At 46.0% G+C, this 23,810-nt stretch overlaps 1 protein-coding gene across 1 annotated transcript; it reads left to right on the top strand.

The window, feature by feature from the left end:
- Nucleotides 1-15,202: 15,202 nt before the first annotated feature.
- On the top strand, nucleotides 15,203-23,445 carry LOC101785439 (DNA-binding protein SMUBP-2). The gene is made up of 9 exons (XM_022823950.1): nucleotides 15,203-15,500; nucleotides 15,606-15,896; nucleotides 15,996-16,473; nucleotides 16,619-17,613; nucleotides 18,635-18,918; nucleotides 20,000-21,040; nucleotides 22,182-22,350; nucleotides 22,728-22,885; nucleotides 22,990-23,445. The coding sequence occupies exons 3-9, from the start codon at nucleotides 16,448-16,450 to the stop codon at nucleotides 23,182-23,184; spliced, it is 2,868 nt and encodes a 955-aa protein (XP_022679685.1). The 5' UTR covers nucleotides 15,203-15,500; nucleotides 15,606-15,896; nucleotides 15,996-16,447; the 3' UTR covers nucleotides 23,185-23,445.
- Nucleotides 23,446-23,810: the final 365 nt, after the last annotated feature.

Raw genomic sequence — 23,810 nt, 5'->3', positions numbered from 1 at the left:
CGAGTATTTGGCTACACTCGTGGGCTGCCTGAAGCGCGGCGGAAAGGGCGCACTTAGGATGCGCGGGGAGAAGGCCCGAGGCCCAGCCGCTCCGGGGCTCGGGCTGCGGTCTTCCCCGCTGTCGTAGCGCCCGCCACGGTGAACGTGGTAGCCTCGATCCGCCCCGTCTTCCCTGCCCGCGCGGGAGCGTCTCCGCGCGTTCAGGGTGTCGCGGGCGTCGCGGACGAGACCAACGCGCTGGTGGACGGATCGAGCCTCGCCTACCGCGGGTGGCGAGGTTCGTCGGGCGGACGCGGCCTGATTCGCCCCCGGAGGGGGTTGGTGGACAGACTCCCCCCGCCGTTCCGGGGGCGCGCCCTGGGTCGCCCGGCTGGCGTTCTGCCTGCGTCGCCGAGATGCTGAACTTTCCGCCTGCTGGACGGCAGCGCACTCGAGCAGGTTGCGCATCTCTTGGCGTGCCCGTCGCTCCTCGGGCGTTGCTGGCTCGGGGAGCTGTCGGAGCAACACCGCCGCGGCGGCGATGTTTTGGCTAGCGCGGGCAAAGAGCGGCGGACGCTCTCCGTCCGCACAGATGCGTTCCTGGACGTCGTGCGCCCGTTGTCGCGCTCCCCCCTCGTGGTGGGGTTGCTCTACCTCTTGGCGAGCGCCCGCGTGCGCTTCTGGTTGCTGAGAGCACTCTGGGGCCCTGGGTAGGGCTCCAGTTGTTGCTGCGGCGCGCGAGGGGGGAACCCGTTGTCTCCCCTCGGCACCATCGCCATTGGACCCCTCGGAGTGTGCGTCGACCACAAGGCACTCGCGCGAGGGGTGGGAACTCCCGCTGCTGGAACCGGCGTCAAAGATCGTCCTTGCCGCGCCTACGGGCTCGTTGCTCGTAGGCGACGTGGTCAAGGTCCGCGCTAGGAGGCGTCCGTAAGCCCCCGTGGCGTTGCGCAGCCCGAAGGGCTGTTCCTCTGGCGAGGTCCTTCTGGTAGGCGACCGGCCGCTCGCCGTCATCCTGGCGGCGGGACCGAGGGCAGCAGGACGAGCGGGCAAGACGAGGACGGGGATCAGCTCGATCCCTTCCCCGGTGGCCAGGAAGTCCAGGCTCCCGAAACGGATCAGGGAGCCCGGAGCAAAGCTGTCGTCGAAATTGGCCATCTGAGGCTGGAGATGTACGCGCAAAGGTCCCCTACCTGGCGCGCCAACTGTCGTTGTCAAGATCAGCGGATCAAGACTTAGACTAGTAAATTTCTTTTATGCGCGTAAGCCTCAGGTGGTTGCGCGGGAGACACGGATTTAGACTGGTTCGGGCAAAGGAGGCCCTACGTCCAGTATCGGGGTTGTTCGTGTTGCCCACGCGGGGTTCTGTAGTAGGGGGTTACAGATGGACGAGAGAGGGACTGGTCCCAAGTCTCTTTTGGTGCTTGCGTTCTCAGGGAGAGTTGTTGAGAGCTATGGCCTGTGGAAGAAGAAGCCGATCCCCTCTCCGGCCTCGGGTTCCTCCTTTTATATCGCAAGGGGGTGGCCGGAGTTACAGTTGGGATCGGGTAAAAAGGACTATAAAGAATCAGGCGTAGAATGGTAAAAGGTACGGTAGGAAGGAGGAGCAGGATCCTTGGTGTCCGATGCCTCTACCGGCCCTTGACGAGTGCTGGCGCGCATGCCGGAGGAGGAGGTCGCCGTGTGCCAAGTGTTGTTGCTCCCTGCATATAGCTACTTCGATGCTCGTAGGTGCCAGATCATGATGAGGGCGTTCCATCGTTTCCCCAGCGTCCGTTAGGGAGGACGGTGGATGCCGCTGCTCAGGTGATGGCTGCTGAGAGGGAGAGCGTCACATCTGTGCTGCTGGATGCGCGGGACCCGAGGGTGTGTGGGCCCCAAGGACAGGCCGCTCTCTCCTTTGCTCCGGTCGGCGCGGGCCATGAGTACCCTGCGGCGAATGGGAGCCGTCCGCCGGCACTGTAGCTTGTACAGAGCGGTCGTGCGCGGGTACTTGCGCCGGGTTGCGTGAAGGGCGCGGTCGCCCTGCCCTCCGTCAGTCCTGCGGCGCATTTATGGCGAGGCGGACGGGGGGACCCACAGGTTTTTGTCTGTTTTGCCCATCTGGACCGCATCCGAGGGGGATCCTGGCCCCAGCGCGCCCGACCCCTCAGCTTGGGGTCGGACGAGGCGGAAGCTTCGTGGAGAGGGGTCGGGCGCCCCCGACCCTGGGATCGCGGTCGGGCGAGGCGGAAACCTTGCGGAGGGGGGTCGGGCGTTCCCGATCCTGGCGTTTTGATCGGCGAGGCGGAGCTTTGATCACGTCTTGGTGGGCCTGGGCCTTCGTGTTTGTTCCTTTAAGTGGTGTCTTAGGGGATCGTTAATATTTCCCCCCAACACTACCTGCTAGAAAAACTACTCTATGCATCTCAAGGGAGACTAGATGAAAAGCTTAGAGAAACCACTTCTGCCACCGCTACCTCTTGCTCAGAAAATCCAATGGTGAAGCCTCTTCCCAAGCAAAACCTGCATGAGAAGGTGATGCGTGCATCTCCGTTCGTATCCTCCAAGCCCATTCTCTTTGAGGTCGCAGAATCTGTCACTCCCGAAAAGTACAACTTGGAAGGGACCCTTCACCTTTGTGAAGACAAACGATCATCATCACCCTCAATCGAGTTTGAGTCTCTTCCTGTTGGCTTGTATCATTTTATTTTCCACCATGATCGAGAATGAACATTGATCTTACACGATGAATCTCTTGAGATGGAGAATCCAAGGGCCATGGAATTTTGTGAGGCGCCAAATCTGGAGTCCGAAGGAAAGGATTCCAAAGATGAGCATGGTAGCTTCATTCTTGAAATACCACAAGAACCATGGTTGTCTAATGCCTCTCCAGAGTCAACCACACTTTGTGCCCCAAGCACATATGAGGACTACAACCACCTTAAGGTCCTCTCTTCCAAAAAGTTTAGAAGGTTGGTTGAAGATGCATATGTTTATCATAAATATTGCAAAATTCGTGGATGCATTGTGGCACTAACCTTGCAGCTAAAACTTCAATGACACATCAACAATTGGTGGTGAGAGGGGAACGAGATCACCAGTGATAGCTGCAAGAAGAAGTTCCCATGGTCGAGCTTGTGACCATAAATAAAGCACTGCCGGGAAATAGCCCAGATTATCAATTATTTTCCTTTAGAATAAACAACAAGAGCATGTATTTAGGATAAACTCTCCTTTGGCTAACCATTTTAGGTGGAGATTAAAAAGAACAACGGACAGGTGACGCCTAAGAACATGGGAGCTACATCGACTACAACACCTTGGTAAGTTTTGCTGAGGGAATGATTTAGGAACCTTGAGCTCCACACACTGGAGTTGTGTTGCCCAGCAATCCAAACTCCAAGTGTGGGGGACATATGTGAGTATCCCGAGTAAGTTTCTCTCATGCCAAATCTTATCTTGGTTTGGAGATGGTGTTGGTTCTTGCATCTTGCCCAACTCAAAAAAAATAGGAGTTACCACGGCGGTGATTCAGAATTCTTCGTCACCTAAACACAGTGGTATGTACCCTCAGGTATGTCCTACTTTTGACTTTAAACAAAGCCCTTCCGGGAGGTAGCCTGAAGTTCACCAGTCTCATACTCATGCTTATCTCCCTTTGAACATAGATTGATCATGCTTTGATGCTTCCTTTATCCTTGCTCGTATGCTCTGGTTTGAATGTATGTTTCGTCGACATACATTCACAGGCCTTTTAAATTAAGCATGGTGCTTAGGTTAAAATGTCATCTTCAATCAAACAAGACATGGTTCCGAGTTTGATTGATGAACCTTAGAGTTAATGCTTTCATAGATATTGGTTGTATATGTGGACTAACCTCAGTAGGAAAATCTTCGAATCCAAAAGGATAAGTCATTAAGCTTGATTCAAATGGGAACATAAACCAAGGCATCGGATTGATGTTGCACAACATATAAAGGAGGTACCTATCACCCTTCAAGGGTCCAACATAAGTATATCCTCTTTTGCTTATATGGATGCAATTTTAATTCAGTCTTGTTTGAGTTAGGTCTCATGGTAAAAATAAAATAAAAAAAATCCAAAAAATATTTGAGTTCGAATAAAGTAAGGCTCTCTGGTTCTCGAACCAGTAGAGTCCCCCTTTTTGTTTGCACCATTTTGTTTTGAATAAAGCACCGGATACAAGCACAAGTGTGAGGGAGATCTCTCAAGCTCACCGATACACACACACTAAAGATCTCCCACAAAGGTGTCGCACATCATCGACTGCACAAACATGACAAGGGACAAGGCAAGGGGACCAGAATGAGTTGGTCGCCCGTGTGGTTTGGCCGAATTACCACTGGTCCACCTCGATCCCTATCTTCTTCAAGAGTGATGGTATGTGCACTCTACCTCTCTACTCCTTGGTTCATGATTTTAAATAAATCTCATCTCTGATCATTAAAAATTAAACTCAGAATTACAATGAACCTTGGCTGAAAACATGCTCCCTATGGTCAGCATACATGTTCTATATTTCTTGCTTGTGAACGTATATCTTTATGAAAGCAGGCTACCTTGGTTGTTGATGTTTGAGATATGGCATGATAAAATGAACCTTGCTCTTTTTCTGTCCAAATTACTTGGGAAATTTATCTTGAAAAACAATGACCTAGCTAGCCCCTCAATGATATGCCTCCATCCTACCAGAGCCATATGTTGATCTTATTGAAAAACCTATACATATATGCTACTTGCTATCATATTGAGCTTTGCCAAATTGTTATGATCCTTGTGGAATATGCTTCATACTTTCATGATCAAGATCAAGAACACGTACACTCCATTTCTGCATACTAGACTTCTACACTGGAAGCTGGTAACATCCCATCCATCCACCCCCCAAATAAAGCTCCACATGTGTTGTGACCTCTCTCTCCAAAAATACCCTTGCAAAAGAGACATGGGCTATGCAAAAAGAAAATAAAAAAGGGAGCCATGCTCAAAGCATGATGAAAAAAGGAGAAAGAGAAAAAGATAGCCCATGTCCAAAACAAAGAGAAAAAGGAGAGAGATGGAATCATACAAAAGGAGTTCATACACCTTTCCACCATATTCTATCCACACACTTTCACATCTTGATCAAATTTTATGATTTGTATTCTACTTGGATCTGGTCTTTGGCTTTGCAACATATGTGATGCAGGTATGCCTCATTTTTATCCCTACCTTTAGCTCCACATAAGCCTTATTAGAAGTAGGGTGAAGAAAGGCAAGTATAGCCTTGGTGAGGATTATACACATTGAGCTATTTGAGAGAATCATCTGAGGAGCTAGGTAAGGTTTTCTTTTGAAAAAAAAACAAAAAAAATATTGTCAAAAACCCAAGTTACTAAGACAGAAAGAGTGAAGGGGATTTGAGTCAAGACCGTTCCAACCATCAACCGCCCAAGGTAACATGATAGACACTTCAAAAGTTCACAAGTACAGGTATGGCTTGGAATATCTTATATGTTTGCTCCTTACCATAAGAACACATGTTCCACCTTAGACTTTGCCCTTCACTCGAGGATGAGAAAAGGCTAAGTGTGAGGGTGTTGTTGATGGCTCTTAAGTACCAATTCTAGACCATCAACTCCTGCATAAATACTAGAAAGATGAACATCAACCTAGTGGTAGGGGTTTATTACTAACCAGTTCCACAAGTGTTGGTGAATATTTATATAAAGGTGACTTATCCTTAGAAAGGAGGAGTAAACACACCCAAGAGGCAAAGAAACACAACTCAAGCCAATTAGGAGAGAGCACATGGATCCATGGGCCCACATCAGGGGGTAAACCACCTTAATTTGGCGTGTGCACCCTGCATCAACTTGAGGGCCACCAGGAAGCGTCCTAGATGAAAGGCGGCGCGAGGAGTGGTGCCCGGGGTTCGTCCAAACCCCTGGTTTGGCTGAACCAGTGGTGCCCCTCCCTCATGCTCAGCTTCCATGTGTAGACTCCTGGTGACTTCCTTAAGGTGGTTATGACCGTTTCATTGGGAGTTACCACCTCAAGGCCTCAGATCCTGCTAGGTGGCACAAGGTGAAGAGTTGGAGGAGAATATTTCTTTGAGATAACTTGAGATGCTTGGAGGATCTCCACTCTCCCAAGGCACCTCCAGTCTATAAATAGTAGAGGGGGGCTCATTTGAAGATACACCACCAACACCATCCAAGAGAGCTTAGAACCTCATTGCAAAGGCAAAGCCATGCCTAGCTTGTGCTTAGAGTAAGGAGAGAGTGAGGGGTGTTCGGGAGGAGTGCCGGAGTGTCGGCACTCTCCTCCTAGTTTGTACCTCTACTGATGCTACTACATTCTTTGGAGTTAAGTAAGCGTTCATGATTCCTTCCCATAGTGTTATACTTGGTTCTTATATGCATGAGTAGTCTTATATCCTTTCTATGTTTTTATGCTTTGCTTATATGCTCATATGCTAGTCATATACCCTTGCTGCCATAGTATAGACTTGTATGCTTGGAGACCTTGGTATAGTATACGCCGGTAGTACTTATATCCAAGTGAGATCAGTTCTCCTTAGTTGTGGGTTCATCACTTTGTATTTATAAAGAGTGTTGTAGTTTGATACTGTGACGACCGACCCCTAATCTCCCAAGTTAATCTTAATCGGAGCCCTTGATCATAGTCATCTGTCTTGTTTTACTGCGCCTGAGTGCTCAACCTCCCGCCCGGTTCCGACCCCTGAGACCCGACCCCTCCCCGCTTCGCTCCGATCCCGACCCCGGCGAGCTCAGCCCACCGTCGGATCCTTCTAAGTCTTCCGCAAATGCCCGTTCTATCCGCCGGTGGACCCGCGAGATCTTTTTCCCCAGATCTTCCGCGACAGGCGCACTCGAGTTGCATGCCCGCTTCAGAGTCGCCCCGCCGCGTGGCTCGTCTTCTTCGACGCCGCCGCTCAGTTTTGTCTCTAGCTCGCGACCGAGTGGATCCTCGCGCCCCCTTCCCCAATGGCGTCGGAAGCCCCTCACCCACCTTTCTGCAGAGCCTCGCCTCCCGCGCCCATCATCACACCGCTAGATCCCGGCCCCAGAGCCCGATGTCGCCCGTCTTTTCCGTCACTTCGAACACAGTCGCGCCGCCCGGTCTTCGCTACCCGACGATTCCTCCTCCGCCAACCCCGACCACGGTCGCGACAGCTCCTTTTCCCGCCCCGTCAGAAGCCGCCCCGACAGAGTGTTGTTTCGCGCTCGCCCGCGCAGCAGCAGCCTGCCTGTCTTCTCACCTGTGCGCCCTTGATTCTAGCGCCGTGAAACCGGTCGCTTCTATCAAATCTTCCGCACGGCGACGCCCGCCTCTGCCAAATCTCAACCACCGGCATACCCGCTCCTGCGCCGCCCTGACGGCAGAACTCAATGACCGCTGGCGTCATCCCCGGAGTCCTGCACCACCGCCCTCTTCGCTCAATCGCCGCCCCGGCAGAGCACTCCATTGCTTCTCCCCGGCCTTCGCGCCGCTCCCCTTTCTCTCTCCCGCGCCACTTCCCTTCCCCATTCCAGCAGCTATAAAAGGGAATGCACAAGCCCGCCGGAGTTCCCTCCGCCATTGTTGCCTTCAGCCATTCTCTTGCTCCCTGCTCAAGCTCCTAGCGCCACACGCCAAGTTCTTGAGGAACTCTCCCCTCAGCTCCCCTCAGTTTCCCCAAGTCACCCAGCCGCTTGCTCCTCCGTGCTGCATAAAAGCTCTCTTGTGATCTGCAAGAAGCACCGCCGCCGCCGGAGCACTGCCAGTCTTAGCCGTTGTTCAAAGCTTAAATCCCTCCACCCAAGTCTGCTTCTTCCCGACCCCAAGCTTTCCTTTCAGGAAGAAGGTAAGCTGCCGACCCCAGTCCGCTTCGCCCGACCCCTCCTATCCGCCCGACCCCGGTTCCGTCTCGCCCGACCCTATCTGTTCCGCCAACCCTTATCCGCCTCGCCCGAGGGCTCGGCTGTGATCTTTTCTTCAACCCGAGGGTGTATGTGTAAAACTTAGGAACCCTTCAGCGCTTGCGTCTGAGGATCCCTAGTATACCACATCCTCTAGTTCAAGGATCAGATCATAAGTTCTTTTCCGACCCTTGCCTTTTGATCTTCGCCAGCTCCCTTGAACCTCCCCACCCTCCTGCTCTTTGTCGCGAGTTTCTGGGCTCAGGCGAGCAAGTGTTGCTATTGAAATAACCGTCTAAATGCTAACTCTTGCATTGCATTCGTGTAGAGCTGCGCCTCGCCGACGGCTTCTACGAACTACACCCGGCGCCAGAAGACGAGGCTGTAGCTGAGTTCTTGCCCGCTGAAGCCGAAGTCGCCCCCGAAGTCGAGCAGTTCTCTTCCTCTTTGCTCGAAGGCAAGCCCCGGTTGCATGAAAACCCTGCGTGTTTTACCAAACTTGCGCATGCCTTCTGTAACATGCTTGTGCATTTACGTATAGGAGTTGTTTGAAACCCTAGATGCATGACTTAGTTATCCCCATAATCTGAGCACTAGCTGTTGGACCGAGTAGTTGCATTGCTTAACTAGGAGACGGTAAAAGTCGAGTGATTCCCTGTCACTCGCGAGTTGTAGGAGTTGCATGTCTACCTTTCTGTTACAACTATAAGGACGATGGACGGGGCAGGGTTTTGGTAACTCTTTGGTGGACGGATGGTTGCCCCGTCTGTCTATGAAAACTTGCTAAGGCCCGACAGTGGTGGTGTTCATGATCAAGTGTTTGAAAGTACTAGCCTCATACTTAGTATGGGATGAGGAAGCCTAGTACCGGATTGAACCTAGACGTGAGCGGTCACCCCATTGTTCTTGGAACAGAGTTTCCCCTGCTGGATGTCGCACGTGGTGGCATGCGTGGCCCCAGAACGGCAGAGGCCGGGTCTGTGGAACCTTGCACCAAAGGAAATGGGCCCGACACGGGTTAGGGGATTGATGGGGAAGGCCGACACAGGAAGCGACCTCCGGGTGCGCAGATGTCGTGAGGCTAGGTTCACCATGCATGGTTAAAGAACTCGAATCGATTCGTCTGCCTCTCACAGTTTGAGATTGCTTGATCGCTATGTCACCCTGAGTAAATGAGGAATCTGATGATGACATGTTTTTTGATATATCTACACATCTTGTTTGGTTCTATGATTGCTTAGAATAGGTTGCAAAACCTAGACTGGTAGATGAACCTAGAACTGGAGCTAAAACTTGAAAACAGGGCTTTTACTTAGTGCTTTTTGGCAACCAAACCCCCAGCCAAAAAAAAGCCCTGCATGTCTAGAAGTGTGGAGTGGTTTCACTCCTATCGGTTAAGTCTTGTTGAGCTTAGTAGCTCAGCCTTGTTGTGGCTCCTGTTTTTCAGGTGAAGCTGCTGCTCCCGACCCCTCTCTTGCTGGCGCTTGGCCGCCCCAGCTCCCGCCGGGCTGGACGGTCGAGTGGGATCCCTCCTCGGACGGCGAGGAGAGGGACCAGTGATGTCCTGGCTGGCCTCACCAGGACATCCGACCCCGATGATTGCTTCCGCTAGTGTTTACCTTCTGTTGTTTTCTGGACCTTGTAAAACTCTGATGTTCTTTTCGCAACTAAATCAAGTGGTTAAATTGTTAACTCGGTGGACTTGTTGTATTCTCTGGAACCACTCACCTTTGTGTGAGTTTGCTAAAGCGGTCCTGTTCAGGTGGTTAAATCGGATGAAATCCGACGGCATTTCGTGTTAACTTGGCTAAGGCATCGGTGTCGCATGTTAGGCGACTTAACCATGTTAAACCAAGCTAATCCGAAGTGGATCCGCCACAGATATGGGACATCATACGTAGTTAGACTGTAGTAGTAATCAATAGCGTAGACATGTTGTCTATGCTAGGGGTTATCCTTCGTTTGCTTTATATCACATGGATTGCTAGAGGTAGGTCGTAGGTGGTGACAGCCCTATTGGTCCTTTGTAATCCTCCATGTTCGAATATAGCGTAGAGCTATTAGCCGGAGTCGCCTGGCAGACCAGGGGTAAGCCGGTGCTTGAAGCGAGTATTTTTAATCGAGAGATCAACCTCTAACTTGCCTCAAGTGCTACCCATTAGGAATCCTCTCTACCCTCGCCACCCATCTTGGTGTTTCCTTAGACCGACTAAACTAGGAGTTAGTACATACATGTTCCCTTGGATTCGATACCCTTGGAATACTCTGAAGTGAAAGCTATAACGGTATTCGTGCGCTTGCGGATTTATTCGCATTCGTTAAATATACCAATAGGCTTGTTGACGCAAAATCCTGATGGTGGTGGACCCTACATCACCACATGAGGACCTGGGAGATTTGCTTAACTCCAGTGCAGAATCCAAATCGGCGTGCATGGTGTGCGCGGGCATGCCAGTTAGTTTGACCATTCAACTGATAAGGTGGAGATAATTCTCTCAAAGTTCGATGGAGTCGGCCGATCGGGTCGATATGATCCTTGATGTGATAACCATCGGCTAGAGAGCCGATAGGAGACAGAGCGTCGTCGAGTATTGCTCCACCATAGCTAGAGCCACAAGCCGATGAGATCTAAACTAACATCACCACCAATATTTCTAGGTGAAACCACAGCGATGCGCCCGGTAGTTGCAGCCTAGAAACACTCAGCAGGACGTCAGTCTAACCCGCTAGTCGATGAATCTAATCACAATGAAACTCAATTCCAACGGCACTCGAGGGATAACCAAGATTAAGATGCAACAGGCTATTAAAAACAAATCTATCATCTATTTTGACAGAATTAATAACAATTAATATGTCGTAAACGGCAAGATGATAGAACAGATAAATATTAGCCGACGCAACCTTAATTAAGGTGGGATAACTGGTGAATACCGTAGATTGAGACAAAAGCGATGCGCCGTAAGTCAAAGATCCAAGATACTCGATAATTGGTAGATGAAAATAGATGAAACCACAGCGATGCGCCCGGTGGTTAAAGCCTAGAACACTTGGTCACGGAACTTGCAGCTCGCTGGAGATCGAGGTCAATGCAGCCCAGCTTGCTAGAAGGAACTCATCGAGAAGCTACATTACTCCTACTCCTAGGGCAATGGCGTGAAGCCGGAAGGTAAAGGTAAATATGTTGTATTATTGATCGTGTGATTAAAATTACAATGGCCACGACCCTTTATATTTATAAGGTGGATGGCTTTTGACGCACCACGTACAAGGCAAGTCACGTACATAATCTTTTCTAATCAAAACTCTAACTCTAAGTAATCCAACTCTATCTCTAATCAAGCTTATCCCTAACCAACTCTATCTCTAGAATATTTTATTCAACTCTTGTCGTGTACATGTGTGCATTGATTTCCTTTAGCTTTCTTGCTTTCTCTCTTTTCACACGTATGTTCCTGATTTCTGTGGCCAGCTCATAGATAGCCTTATTTAGGAGATTTCATCATTTTTTACATCATCGGCCGATTCCTTCCTTTCGGAGCATATTTCCAAAATTTGGTGTGTTTTGGTGTCCACAAGGCTTTAAAGTCCTTGGGATGTTGCCTGCTGAAGTCAGTGTACGTCCGGCAGTTGTACATGCCATCTTGGAAACAATTGATGATGATGCGCTCCATTATGTTGGTTATAGTTGCGTTTATCTTGAAGAAGCGGTGTATGTAACTGCGCAAGGTCTCATTGCTCTTCTGTTTGCATTGGGCCAGGTCAACGTAGTTGCTGGGACGTTGCAGCGCACTAGCAAAATTGCTGTTGAACGCCTTCTTTAGGTCTTCCCATATGTCGATGGAGGATTTGGGTACTGATTCTAGCCACATTAGTGGTGCTGCCTCCATGGTGATGGGCAAGCAGTTGACTTCATTGTCAATAGTTCCTTCGGCTATTGTTGTGGGTCTCTCTTGCCTTCATACTTGTCAATTCCCATTGGTTTGAACTTCTCAGGGTCGCCAATCCTTCTCATATGTGGAGTCATCAAGTGGGCAATCGAGTTGTTCTTTTTCCCATTGGCATCATTGTTTGTATTTCTTATGACTATTAATAAATCCACAAGCGCACAAGTATACCATTGTAGCATTTCACCCGTGAGCATTCAGGGGTATTGTTATTTATTTCATCCCAAGAAGTTCTGTAGTAGGAGCCAATCATCCATCCTGTGGTGAGGATAGGCCAAGATGTACTTTTGGAGCCTTTCCCATAGTTCTGGTATTGACCGTTGTAGCATTTCACCCGTGAGTATTTATGGGTATGTTGACGGCAGTTAGCACGCCAATTTGTGAACCACAAGCACACAGATCATCATAGCTTTTCCATTACAGTTTTCCATCCAAGGTTTATCAATCTGTGGATCAGCAATAAACTAGCTAGAGTCTTTTATCTAGTCTAATGAATCTATCCTAACAAGAAGCATCAATTGTATATAAGAGGTAAATCTGATGTGAAGATGAATGATAAGAACACGGGTTTATCACATCCACAAATACATATAAGATAGCATAACGAAGGATGACAAGAGCCTATCGCCTTCTAGTTGTAGTTCTAGCCAACAAGCAAGCACATCATGCATCTCATCCAAAGCAATCTTTAAACTACTACCTTCAGTCAACTTCTCGAAAACCCCCACCCTACACGGAAGCAAACCCCGTCACGATCCCCTTATCGGCGTAGGCAGTTTAAGGGCACGACCACAAGGTGAACGTGTCTAGCTATCAAGAAGGGTGATCATACTAGATCAAATCACCATGGTCACATAAAGCATGATATATAGTCTAACCGTGGATTACACTAAGGAACAAACATATTCATGATAGATATAAAGCATAAAGGAGACATCGAGTCACTAACAGATCGGATGGCATTAAGAACATTGCTCACATAATAGATGTATTAGATCATCACCTTCAAGTATATACCATTGATGATCACAACTAGCTCCTGAACTCCACCATGGCACAACAGCGCTGGAGGCCATGGCGGCTAGGGTTTGGCCTAAGCCATCTCCAAGACAACTCCGAAGACTTGCGGCGGCAGTTAGCTCCCTCTGGTGAATGCCCTAGTTTTCATTGAGTTCTGGTGGATGGATGCCCGTGCCGACGGAGAACGGGGATATTTATAGTGTAGAAGTGTCATGGGTGAAGGGCACCTCGAACCAACCCAGAAAAGGACAAGGCCTATCGGCCTATCCCCTACAGGCCTCCAATGCCTGAGCGCTTCATACAAAAGTTGTAGATCTTTTCGAGACATGCATTTTTCCCTGTAAGTTCACCCCAATTAGAGTTGGGATGAGGAAGATATGGCTCGTGCAAGTTCGGATCCTCCTACATGCCTTCAGTTCAATGTTTGTGTTTGGGCCTTCCAATATCCAAAGTCCAAGCCCAAATCTAACTTGTAAAAAAAACCTTCATTTATGTCGTAGTTCCTGCCATTTTGCAATGTAGTCCAAAATACAACACATATGCGAATATCAGGTTATTTCAAGTGCCAAGTGGCAGGTTAGTATATGATTTAGTCCAGAAATACCACTTAAATAGTACTAAAAAGGTGGCAATAACGAGGGTCAACAGGGTATCGTCATGTATTTTGTCCTAGAGGAAGGTGCTAGTCAAAAGAATTACTATATTCATGAACATATGATAATTGAGCAACCAAGGTACAAACATGGGTAAGTGATAATATGGAGATAGTATGACACAAGAGAATCAAACTCAGGTAAATAAGACTAGAGAGAAAGACATGAGAAAACTCTAGGTTCATATGTACTTCCTATATACTGCACAGATCATACATATCCAGGACTTAGTTCTATGCACCCAAGCACTACCGAGAGACTATCCCCTACTGGTCTACCAGCGTGGTTATGGCAATTTATGAACTCTTACGTACCTGAACATGGAGGATTACGAAGGACGAATTGGGTTGTTACCACCTGCAGCCTACCTCTGCATTCAGTATGGCACACCGCATCCAATGGCATTCATACAACCCTAACACCATGCTAGCATTGATGAACGATACTCCAGCACCCCTAGGACTCTCACCCTCCAGATTGACAAGCATAGGGCTAGAGCCCCCATAACGGTAATTGGAATTGATGCCGTGGTATAGATCGACTAGCCTAAATACACTTTTTATATGAAATGCATATAGACTATGGTATGGACTTATAACTATAGCATAAAGATGAAGCATAACACTATATAAGCAAGTTGATATCATTGATAAGCATAAAGTAGAGCTGCTCTATTCTAACTCCACTAGCTTAGAAATTAAATGGGGGAGAAATTGATTTCTTCTTGGTGTATTGGAATGGAGGCCACACCCCTCTATTTATAGGTGAGTGGAGGCAGTTCCACATAGGAATATTCGGAGGAATCTATCGCCACAAGCATTTGGGAGGAGGTAACTGTCGACACGTGACTGTTGGAGGTGAGAGGAGGCCAAGGTGGTTCGACCAACCCCCCATGGGCCTCCCTTACACCACCTTTCTTCTAGGTGGCTGCCATGTGGGTTCTTATGATGGTTGGGGGTGTTTCCCATGGAGTTGAGGCGGTTTGACCCTAGTTGTGGGCCTCTCGATCGATATGCTTGTTTAGTTGGAGTTGTGTTTCTTCACCCTTTAAAGAGTGTTTTCTCCTTCCTTTTATGTTAACTCTCATGCAATCAAATAATCTCCTAAGTACATGTGGAACTATATTATTTCAAATTATAAGAAAGGGGATGGTAATTTTTCGTACTTAAGACCGTAAACCGTCGTTGGCTGGTGATTACTGTCACAATTGGATTTGATGCGGTGGCGGAGATGTCCCATGGGGTGGTTGGGGTCGGGTGGAGCGGCTCGGTGGCCACGGCCGCTCGGGCTCCTCCCCGATTTCCGCGTCATCACCTGCGGGGGCTTCCTGCTCCACTGCACGTGATCCTCTGCTGTGGCTGCTGCCTTGCCAGCTTTGGCGAGACTAGGAGCGATGCACCGATGGTATTAAATTTATAATCGAGTTGATTATATGTTCTTTCAATGAACTTCATCAGTTGCTCTGTGGCTAGGGTCTGTGCAGGATGAAGCCTATCTTGGTGACATTTGTTAGGGGAGGGTCTAGTTTCTCCCCTCGATTTCTGCGAAGACATATTATTTCTAGATATACAGAAAAAATTATATATTTAGAAAATTATTTTAATATCTTAAACAAAAGGTTCTATTCTCAAAATAGTATTCTTTACTTGTTTAGTACAGTTCCGCAGCGCATTGCGTCTAGTGCCACCACACGCATTGACCAGTCTCATCATTTCCAGTCCATCGCCGGTCGCCGCGTCGGATGCCCGGATTCACCCATCCGCGGCCGTCCCTGCGCTCGGGTCCATTCAGCCCAGTGATGAGACGACCAGCAGCGAGCGGTGACAGCATGCCCTGCTATTTTCTAGCTGCGAGAGCGGTCTTTACTCCGCAGGGCAGCTGCTTGATGAAATGCCTGCGCCGTGCATCCCCACTGCATCTGCCTGGCGGATTTCCTGCCCCATTCAAGCCGCGTCTCTGCTCTGCACCTGGAGGTGCCTTCTTGGCCTGCCAGGTACTTGAAATTTCAGAAGTTGATGTATCTTCAGCTATCGTCAAGCAGATAGGTCAACATCACTGTTGGGATAAGTTAACATGTGGTTGTGGTGCTGTTTAACAGGGGCTGAGCTACAACGTACTTACAAATGGCACGAACATGGTGGGGAATAAGACACCTTGAGGTCAGAGCAGCTAGGACCTAGGAGTTTCAACATCCCACTTCTCCTGGTGACAGATTGGGCACGAACAAGAGGATGTTGGTGGATCTGCAAGTGACACGTAGGCCAATGAGGTGTCCAGGTTGTGGATATAGCAGCATATGTATGGCTTGAGTGCAATTTAGCATCATCGTCTCCATCCTTCACAAGCCGATCCACTTGGATAGCCATCAAAATTGCAGAATATCAGTGAGGTTACGGACCACTCCTGACCTTGCATATACTTGTATCTATCCTTATTAAAATTTGCATGCTAACCTAGGAACACTGTCTCTGTTCTTGCCATAAAATAGCTTGGTGAGCTGTGGAGAATCCTTGGCATGGTAATCAAGTTGCAGCAATACACCAATGAGGTTCTGAAAATCATGCTCGCCTCATGATGGTTATGTTGAAGAAGGTGTTGGTTAGCAATCGATGCTAATTGGTTCCTGAATCACCATGTTCAAGGGTATTGTAACATGTGGTGCTGGTGGCCCCATTTGAGTGGAGGAGGATAAGTGAGAAAATAAGATGAGCAAGGAAACTCTCTGGTCAAAACTGAACTCTGAGGATCTTTAGAAATCATTGAAGCAATATTTGCAATTCTGCATGTAAGAAACAGCAGAAGAAGACGTGTCTAGAGGTGGTGTGCGCCAGAGGACAGTGAATAGACATGGAATTGGCATCTACCTATGCAGATATATGTATGTATTGAAGGTTGTGTAGCATTATCTTCACCGCAGCACTGCAAGTCAGTGTCACTTGCATGGCCATAAAAATTACAAAATATCAGTGAGCAATTCTGACTCCAAGCCTTGCATATCCCTGTACTTGTGGCTCTACATGTTTTCACTTGCATTCTCAGTTCATTTCCTTGGTTAGACTCTTGCTTCCACTAGCTTGGTCTGAGCATGTCTTCTCATCTTCGGCCCTTTAGGTCCTTGTTTTCTTCGTATGCCACTGTGCGACCCCGAAGGAGAAAACTGAAGCTGCTTCCATTGCCTGATTTCTCCTCCTCCTGCACTGGTACTGCTCATATCTCTTCTTATCATCAAGGTCATCTCCGACTAGTTCCATGTGCAGTCCCCTGCGAACAACCAGCATTAGCAGATGATTGCGGTTTGTCTTCCCGTCATGGAATCAGAAACAGGGAAAGAAGGAGAAGGTGGAGGAAGAGAAAGCAAACGGCCAAAGAAGAAGGTGCGTGTGTGCCATCTGAGGAACTGTCGATTAGGACAGTAAAGCTCTACCAGAGTGGTGACCCTCTTGGGCGAAAAGAGTTGGGCCGACATGTGGTGCAATGGCTAAAGCAGGGCATGCACTTAATGGCCTCTAAGTTTGCTTCCTCAGAGATACAAGATGATGGGACAGCATTATTGTTAGACGGGGGGTCGTCAGATAGCCATATGGGGTTTGTGATGCAGGCACAGCCATACCTTTCTGCAACTCCCATGCCCAAGGGACAGGAGTCTCTTTGCTTCAAGGCCTCAACGCACTACCCCACACTGTTTGACAACTTTCAGAGAGAACTCCGTGATGTTTTGTTGCAACAGCAGAATGAGGGAATTATTACTGATTGGCGCTCCACACAATGCTGGATGCTTCTGAAAGAACTGGTTAAATCCGCAGAGCATCGAGCAGCTGTGCGCAGATCTAGGAATCCAGTTATGCACATTACCCTTGGCATAAGCCTGGAAAAGACAAGGCTGATGCAGACGAAAATAGATGACTTTGTTAAGAAGATGACAGACCTTCTACACCTAGAACGAGATGCAGAACTGGAGTTCACCCAGGCAGAGTTGAATGCCACTTCAATTATTTATGCAAAGTCAGAAAAGGCAGTCCAGCCAGTTGACTACTTGTTAACTCATGGTCAGGCCCAAGAGCAGCATGACACCATTTGCAATTTGGAAGTTATCAGCAGTACAACTGGTATGTTCTTTTTATCAGCTTTAATTTTGAGGTTACCAGTTTACTTGCACTATGTGCAGTATGAAATGATTGATGTTTGACCGAAGGGGTAGTATCTGTTTTCTCATGTCTAATGAGAAAGTGTAAGTTTTTTGAGATCTATATGTATTGAACCACATGAAAGATGAATTTAGCTCTTGTTTTCCTTCTTTCCTTTTTTTTTTGAAAGAGGGCATTTTCCCTGTTTTTTCTTGATTTGTATTGAACCCATTATTGGCTAGCCTTCAATCAAGGTCAAGCATCAGGGGATATGGTTCTGAAAAAGGCTAGGTGCTATCAGTGTCACCAATGAGAAGGGAAGGTTGCCGTTTTACATGGGCTAGGCAATGATTAAATGCTAGGAGGATAAAAAGGTGGCTACTGGGCTGTCTTTGGAACCATTTTTTAGGAGCCACTAGTTTGTACTGACATGCATACACAGATAAGGTGCTATTTCTTCTTCTGGATTGTGTTTTTACAACAACAAAAACAAATAAAAACAAAGCCTTTTAGTCCCAAGCAAGTTGGGGTAGGCTAGAGATGAAAGCCAACATGGAGCCTCTAAGTAGAAAGGGAAACTTTTATAAAATTATAAAAGACATAAATAAGAGTTATATTATTTGGGGACCTATACATGGTTTAGGCACATGAATAGCTAGTTTCCATGCGCTTCTATGCAAGGATAATTCGTTGGTATATTCCACCCTTTCGGGTCCCTTCTTACTGCCTCCTCCCATGTCAAGTTCGGACAACTCTTGCTTCTCCTGGTGTCTCTACAGGTCTCTGTTGGATCTTCCCTAACCATTCCAAGAGCTGTTGGAATAGCTTTTCTTCAATTGATGCCACCCCTAGCCTATCACATATATTAATGTTCTGAACTCGGTCCTTTTTAGCTTCTTGTTTTAGATGACACAAATATTTTTGTGCTCTTTGTTAGTCCGATTATACATGGTTTATAGTCCTAATTAATATTTGGCCTTGCTTCATATTTTCCTCGGTGCAGGGTTATCAGGATTACATCTGGTCTTATTTAGAGTTGAGGGAAATCACAAACTTCCTCCAACTAGATTCTCTCCGGGAGACATGGTTTGTGTAAGGACATGCAACAGCCAGGGTGAGGTTGCCACTTCTTGCATGCAAGGCTTTGTCCATAATCTCAGTGAGGATGACTGCACCATTACAGTGGCAGTGAATTCGCGCCGTGGTGATCCTACATTCTCCAAGCTTTTTGGCAAAAGTGTGCGGCTTGATCGCATACAGGCATTGGCAGATGCAGTGACATATGAGGTGATGTGATTTTAGACATGCTTACGTATTAGACATGTTCTTTCGAACAGTCGAAAAACAATATTTGGCTGTTTGCAACAAATCCATATGGCAGAAATACCAAATTAACCATTTGTTTTGAAGTCGTTCCCCATAGAACACTGTTACATGAATATTTATTGGACAATAAATAACAATATGGGTATACATCCTCACATACCATTCAGGTCCGAGGCCTGTACAGCTCGAATTTGAGAGTGCCTATTCAAAGCCGCTGTCTTCCTCCTAGGTTGGTCAAGTCATTTATAATATTGTTGAAAATAAGTAATGCTTCCCTTTTAGACAAATTGCATGATAGGTAACATATGTTCGAAACTCAATGCAGGAATGTATTTCTTCTGGAATTAATATACACTAATTATGTTAAGCATAATTCAATCCATGTAGAATTGACATTATGGTGGAAATTTCTTAATCTTTCATACTTTATAACCATGTCAAAATGATATTTTTGGAGAAAAAATTATAACTTATAACCATGTATAATGTTCCAGTTTCGGTGTCATGTATATTGCTAAAATAAAGGTGACAACTGTCTCTGTCTTGTATTTTTCCTGTATTCCTTGTTTTTTTCTTGTTTCTATACTTTCTACTCATTGGTGCAACATAGAGTTTGTTCCATCTATCATTTGGCTGTTTCTGTGTCACTGTTGTCTTAGAGGGATAGTTTTATGGTATTATCAATATGATGCTGTACGAGTACCGATGTTTTTAAAAGGGGTGTATGATTGTGCTCGAAGTATAGCATTATGCTCAAGGTTTTCTAGAATTATCTCTTCAAGATGTTTAACTGTGCTTTGTGGTAATCTCTTTATATTGCTTTACCTGGAATACTACTTAATAAAGGAAATTGACTCTATGGTAAATTATATGAAAAATCCTATTTCTCACACGATCTGAATCTGAAACATTATTTCATTTTTGTTGCATCAGAGTAGTAGGAAATGGACAAATTTCTTGTCTTAGTGCTATGTAAAATTAATTAACGCCTTATTTAAACCTTGACATGCTTGGCTAATTTATTTATGAATATGCTCTGCAGCGCAATTGTGAGGCATTGATGCTTCTTCAGACGAGAGGTTTACAGAAAAGAAATGCATCTATTGGGGTAGTAGCCACTCTGTTCGGAGACAAGGAAGATGTGAAGTTGGAGCAAAATAATCTGATTGATTGGGGTGGATCAGAAGTACATGATGAAGCTTTGTTGGAGAGGCATAACTACAACTTTGATACCTCTCAGTCAAAGGCTCTTGCACTGGCCTTGAACAAGAAGAGGCCTGTCCTAGTCATCGAAGGGCCTCCTGGAACAGGCAAGACTGGTTTGCTTAGCTATCTTATTACATGTGTTGTCCGCCGGGGTGAACGTGTTCTTGTAACAGCTCCAAGCAATGCAGCGATTGATAACATAGTGGAGAAATTATCAAGTACTGGACTGAACATTGTACGAGTTGGAAATCCATCAAGGATATCTCAATCTGTTGCTTCAAGGTCCTTAGGAGAGATCGTTACAAGGAGGCTTGAGAAGTTCACTGGAGAATTTGAGAGGAAAAAATATGACTTGAGAAAGGACTTAAAGCACTGCATACAGGATGATTCTTTAGCTTCAGGTATTCGCCAACTATTGAAAAAACTTCGGAAGGACTATAAGAGGAAAGAGAAGGAAACAATCATGGAGGTTCTGTCAAATGCTGAGGTGGTGCTATCAACTAATATAGGGGCAGCCGACCCACTTATAAGGGGAAGTGGTTCCTTTGACCTTGTAATTATAGATGAAGCTGGGCAAGCAATTGAGCCGTCATGCTGGATCCCAATATTACAGGGAAAGCGATGCATTCTTGCTGGTGATCACCGTCAGCTTGCACCTGTAGTATTATCAAGAGAGGCTATAGAAGGTGGGCTAGGAATTTCTTTATTGGAAAGGGCTTCATTGCTGCATGATGAGCTACTCACTACAACATTAACAATGCAATACAGAATGCACGATGCAATAGCTAGTTGGGCATCAAATGAGATGTATGACGGGTTGCTCAAATCCTCCCCATCTGTTGCTTCTCGACTTCTTGTTGATTATCCATTTATCAAGGTACCCTGGTTCTATTTATTATTCTATAAACCTAAAATAATTTATTGAGGTGTACCTTTCAGCTGATAGAAACCTATAATCAGCATCTGTCTCATATGAAGGCTATACATGTTACTGTATATTCTATAAACCACAACCACAACCACAACCATACACACACACGCGCCCGCACGCACGCACACGGTATGACGGTACATGTCAGTACTACTTGCCACCACGATAAGAAATAGGGTGGCCTTGTTTTCTGAGTTCCTTCTGAATGTTGCCTCTGAATTGGTGATGTAGAATTTATAATATCTCTTTCCACAAAAACAGTTGCAGAACTAAGTGCTGTTTGCAATAATGCTTGGTAAGTCCGCTATATATTGTACTACTCCATTCCTTAATGTTTGATGTTGGTTAGTTCAAAATTGAACTACAGTTTATTTTGAAAACCAATTGATTTTATGAACTTAATAAATGTACATCCTGTCAAAAGTAGACTGTCTTATTTAACAGATCAAAGTGTCAGATCGTGTATAATGCGTGGGATGTATTGCTTGAGCCCCATAGCTGATTATATAGGAGTACATGGCTTGGAGGGCAAGTAGCCTCTCCTAGAGATAAGGAAGGTTATCTTGGGATTACAATCAATCCTAAACTAACCATATCCGGAGTTGCCTAATATACTCTAACACAAAGAAAGGGGTTTTATGAAAGAGATTATGGTCTATCTTATTTAACAGATCAAAGAAAGGGATTTTACTTATTTCATGCCAGTTTTAATGGGGTTCTCATTACCAGATTGCCTCATCAAAATTCTGTCAGAGATTTTGATTTATTGCATATGCTATTTGGATTTCTGGTTTTTCCATTAAGACAACAAAATACATTTCTTGCCAGAAAAAAAGAGAAATAATGTACTCGGTTTTGAGACCTCTGTTGAAATTAAATTTGGGTGACCTGAGCTATGGAGCCTTCCTGTTGCTACTTGATTTTCATTGGAGATTTGGTTATATATGTTACATAATGTTCCATTGAAGCATTGATAGCTCTATGTATAATTTTCCAGATACAATCGCATTTTTTTCTTTGGTAGTCCCTTCAATTCTTAAACAAAATACCTTCTATGTGACTATAAGTTAATTTTTCCTTGTTTCAGGCAACTTGGATGACACAGTGTGCCTTGCTTTTACTTGATACACGCATGCCATATGGAAGTCTAAACATTGACTGTGAGGAGAGCTTAGACCCAGCTGGTACAGGTTCTTTTTATAATAATGGTGAGGCAGATATAGTTGCACAGCATGTTCTCAGTCTTGTACAATGCGGTATGTGCCTGTTTTCTTTAACTAGATACAACTGCTATGTTTTTATATGCTCAACCTGTTCTGCATCATTTTCTTTTTTCTTTTTTTGTTTACAATTGTACACTATATCACCAAAAGATTAGGTAACTTCTCTGAATAGGTTGAACCTCAAATAAGGCAACAACATAGTCTTAGATGAGTCACCCTCCCTCCCTTTCTTGATTTTTTTCTTGAACGCGCAGGAGAACTGCTTATCATTATATTAAGAAGAATACCCTCCCTTTCTTGATTCTCTTTACATGAGCTGTGTTGACTTCTCTCATCTGAGGAAAAATTATACTCCTATTGTTTTTTAATGTTGAAGTTAATAACAGATTAAATTAAATTAATTTGTGAAGGGGTCCCTCCAACTTCGATTGCTGTTCAGTCCCCTTACATTGCACAAGTACAAATGTTACGGGACAGATTGGAAGAGCATCCATTAGCTTCTGGAGTTGAGGTTTCAACAATAGACAGCTTCCAGGGTAGGGAAGCAGATGCAGTTGTCATATCCATGGTAAGATCTGTTTTCTGGTGTCTTTCAGTTTTTGTAAGGTGACAAGCAGATAATGAATCACATCTTAAAATACTGAAAATGTTTTTTTCCCTTACTCCTGTTAGGTTCGGTCAAACTCCTTTGGAGCAGTAGGATTCCTTGGTGACAGCAGGCGTATGAATGTCGCCATTACAAGGGGAAGGTCACATGTTGCAGTGGTGTGCGATAGTTCTACCATTCGTAACAATGCTTTCCTGGCTAGGCTCCTCCACCATATTCGGCAGCACGGCCAGGTCAGACATGTGGAACCTGGTTCCTAGGACGGGGACTCTGGCCTTTGGCTTTAATCCACCAGCCTTACCATCCCTAGGTTAGTGATGCACGATATGTGGCATACTAAATGTTGAATTCTGTGGACGCAAATTCTGTAACCCGCACATGCCAATTGGGTTTTCGGTCACTGTATAAATGTTGTGTGCTGAATATTCAGATACAAATCTGTACAGCAAACTGAAACTTCACAACGGATAGTGGTTCTTTAAATTTCTGAATGTATCCAAGTGGAAAATTTTGAACATGTACCTCTCTTCGTTCATTCTTCAGAATGTCAACCGGGTGTCTTTGATGAAAGGAAAAATTGTATGGCATTGCTATATCTGTAATTTCTATTTTGCCTTTTCAATTTCCACATATCTGTATTAGATCAGCATTCAGCAATGAGCAGGGATCATAGTTGACCTATGGAGCACAGCTCTACGTGTTGCAACCCTGGGGCTATTTGGCTCACCATGCTAGTATGATCTGGACAAAGAGGACGCAATCAATTTTACCAAAACGGCAGATAACTAGGATTAGAAGAAGCTGAGTCGTTAGTGTATCTCATAGGCTTGGTGACATATTAATTTTGAATTATGCTAAGCCTAATGATCCAAGCCAACAACCACCA

Source organism: Setaria italica, chromosome II (genome assembly GCF_000263155.2).
Source record: "Setaria italica strain Yugu1 chromosome II, Setaria_italica_v2.0, whole genome shotgun sequence".
Lineage (NCBI taxonomy): Eukaryota > Viridiplantae > Streptophyta > Magnoliopsida > Poales > Poaceae > Setaria > Setaria italica.
The sequence above is the reverse complement of the archived record's forward strand: the minus strand, read 5'-3'. Positions and strand labels throughout refer to the sequence as shown.

What these genes read in the sequence shown, in the direction of transcription:
- LOC101785439 (XM_022823950.1), top strand. Translation starts at nt 16,448, where the DNA reads ATGGCCATAAAAATTACAAAATATCA. An exon ending in ATAAAAATTACAAAATATCA is followed by an intron (nt 16,474 to 16,618) that starts GTGAGCAATTCT and finishes TCGGCCCTTTAG; the next exon opens with GTCCTTGTTTTCTTCGTATG. An exon ending in AGTTATCAGCAGTACAACTG is followed by an intron (nt 17,614 to 18,634) that starts GTATGTTCTTTT and finishes TCCTCGGTGCAG; the next exon opens with GGTTATCAGGATTACATCTG.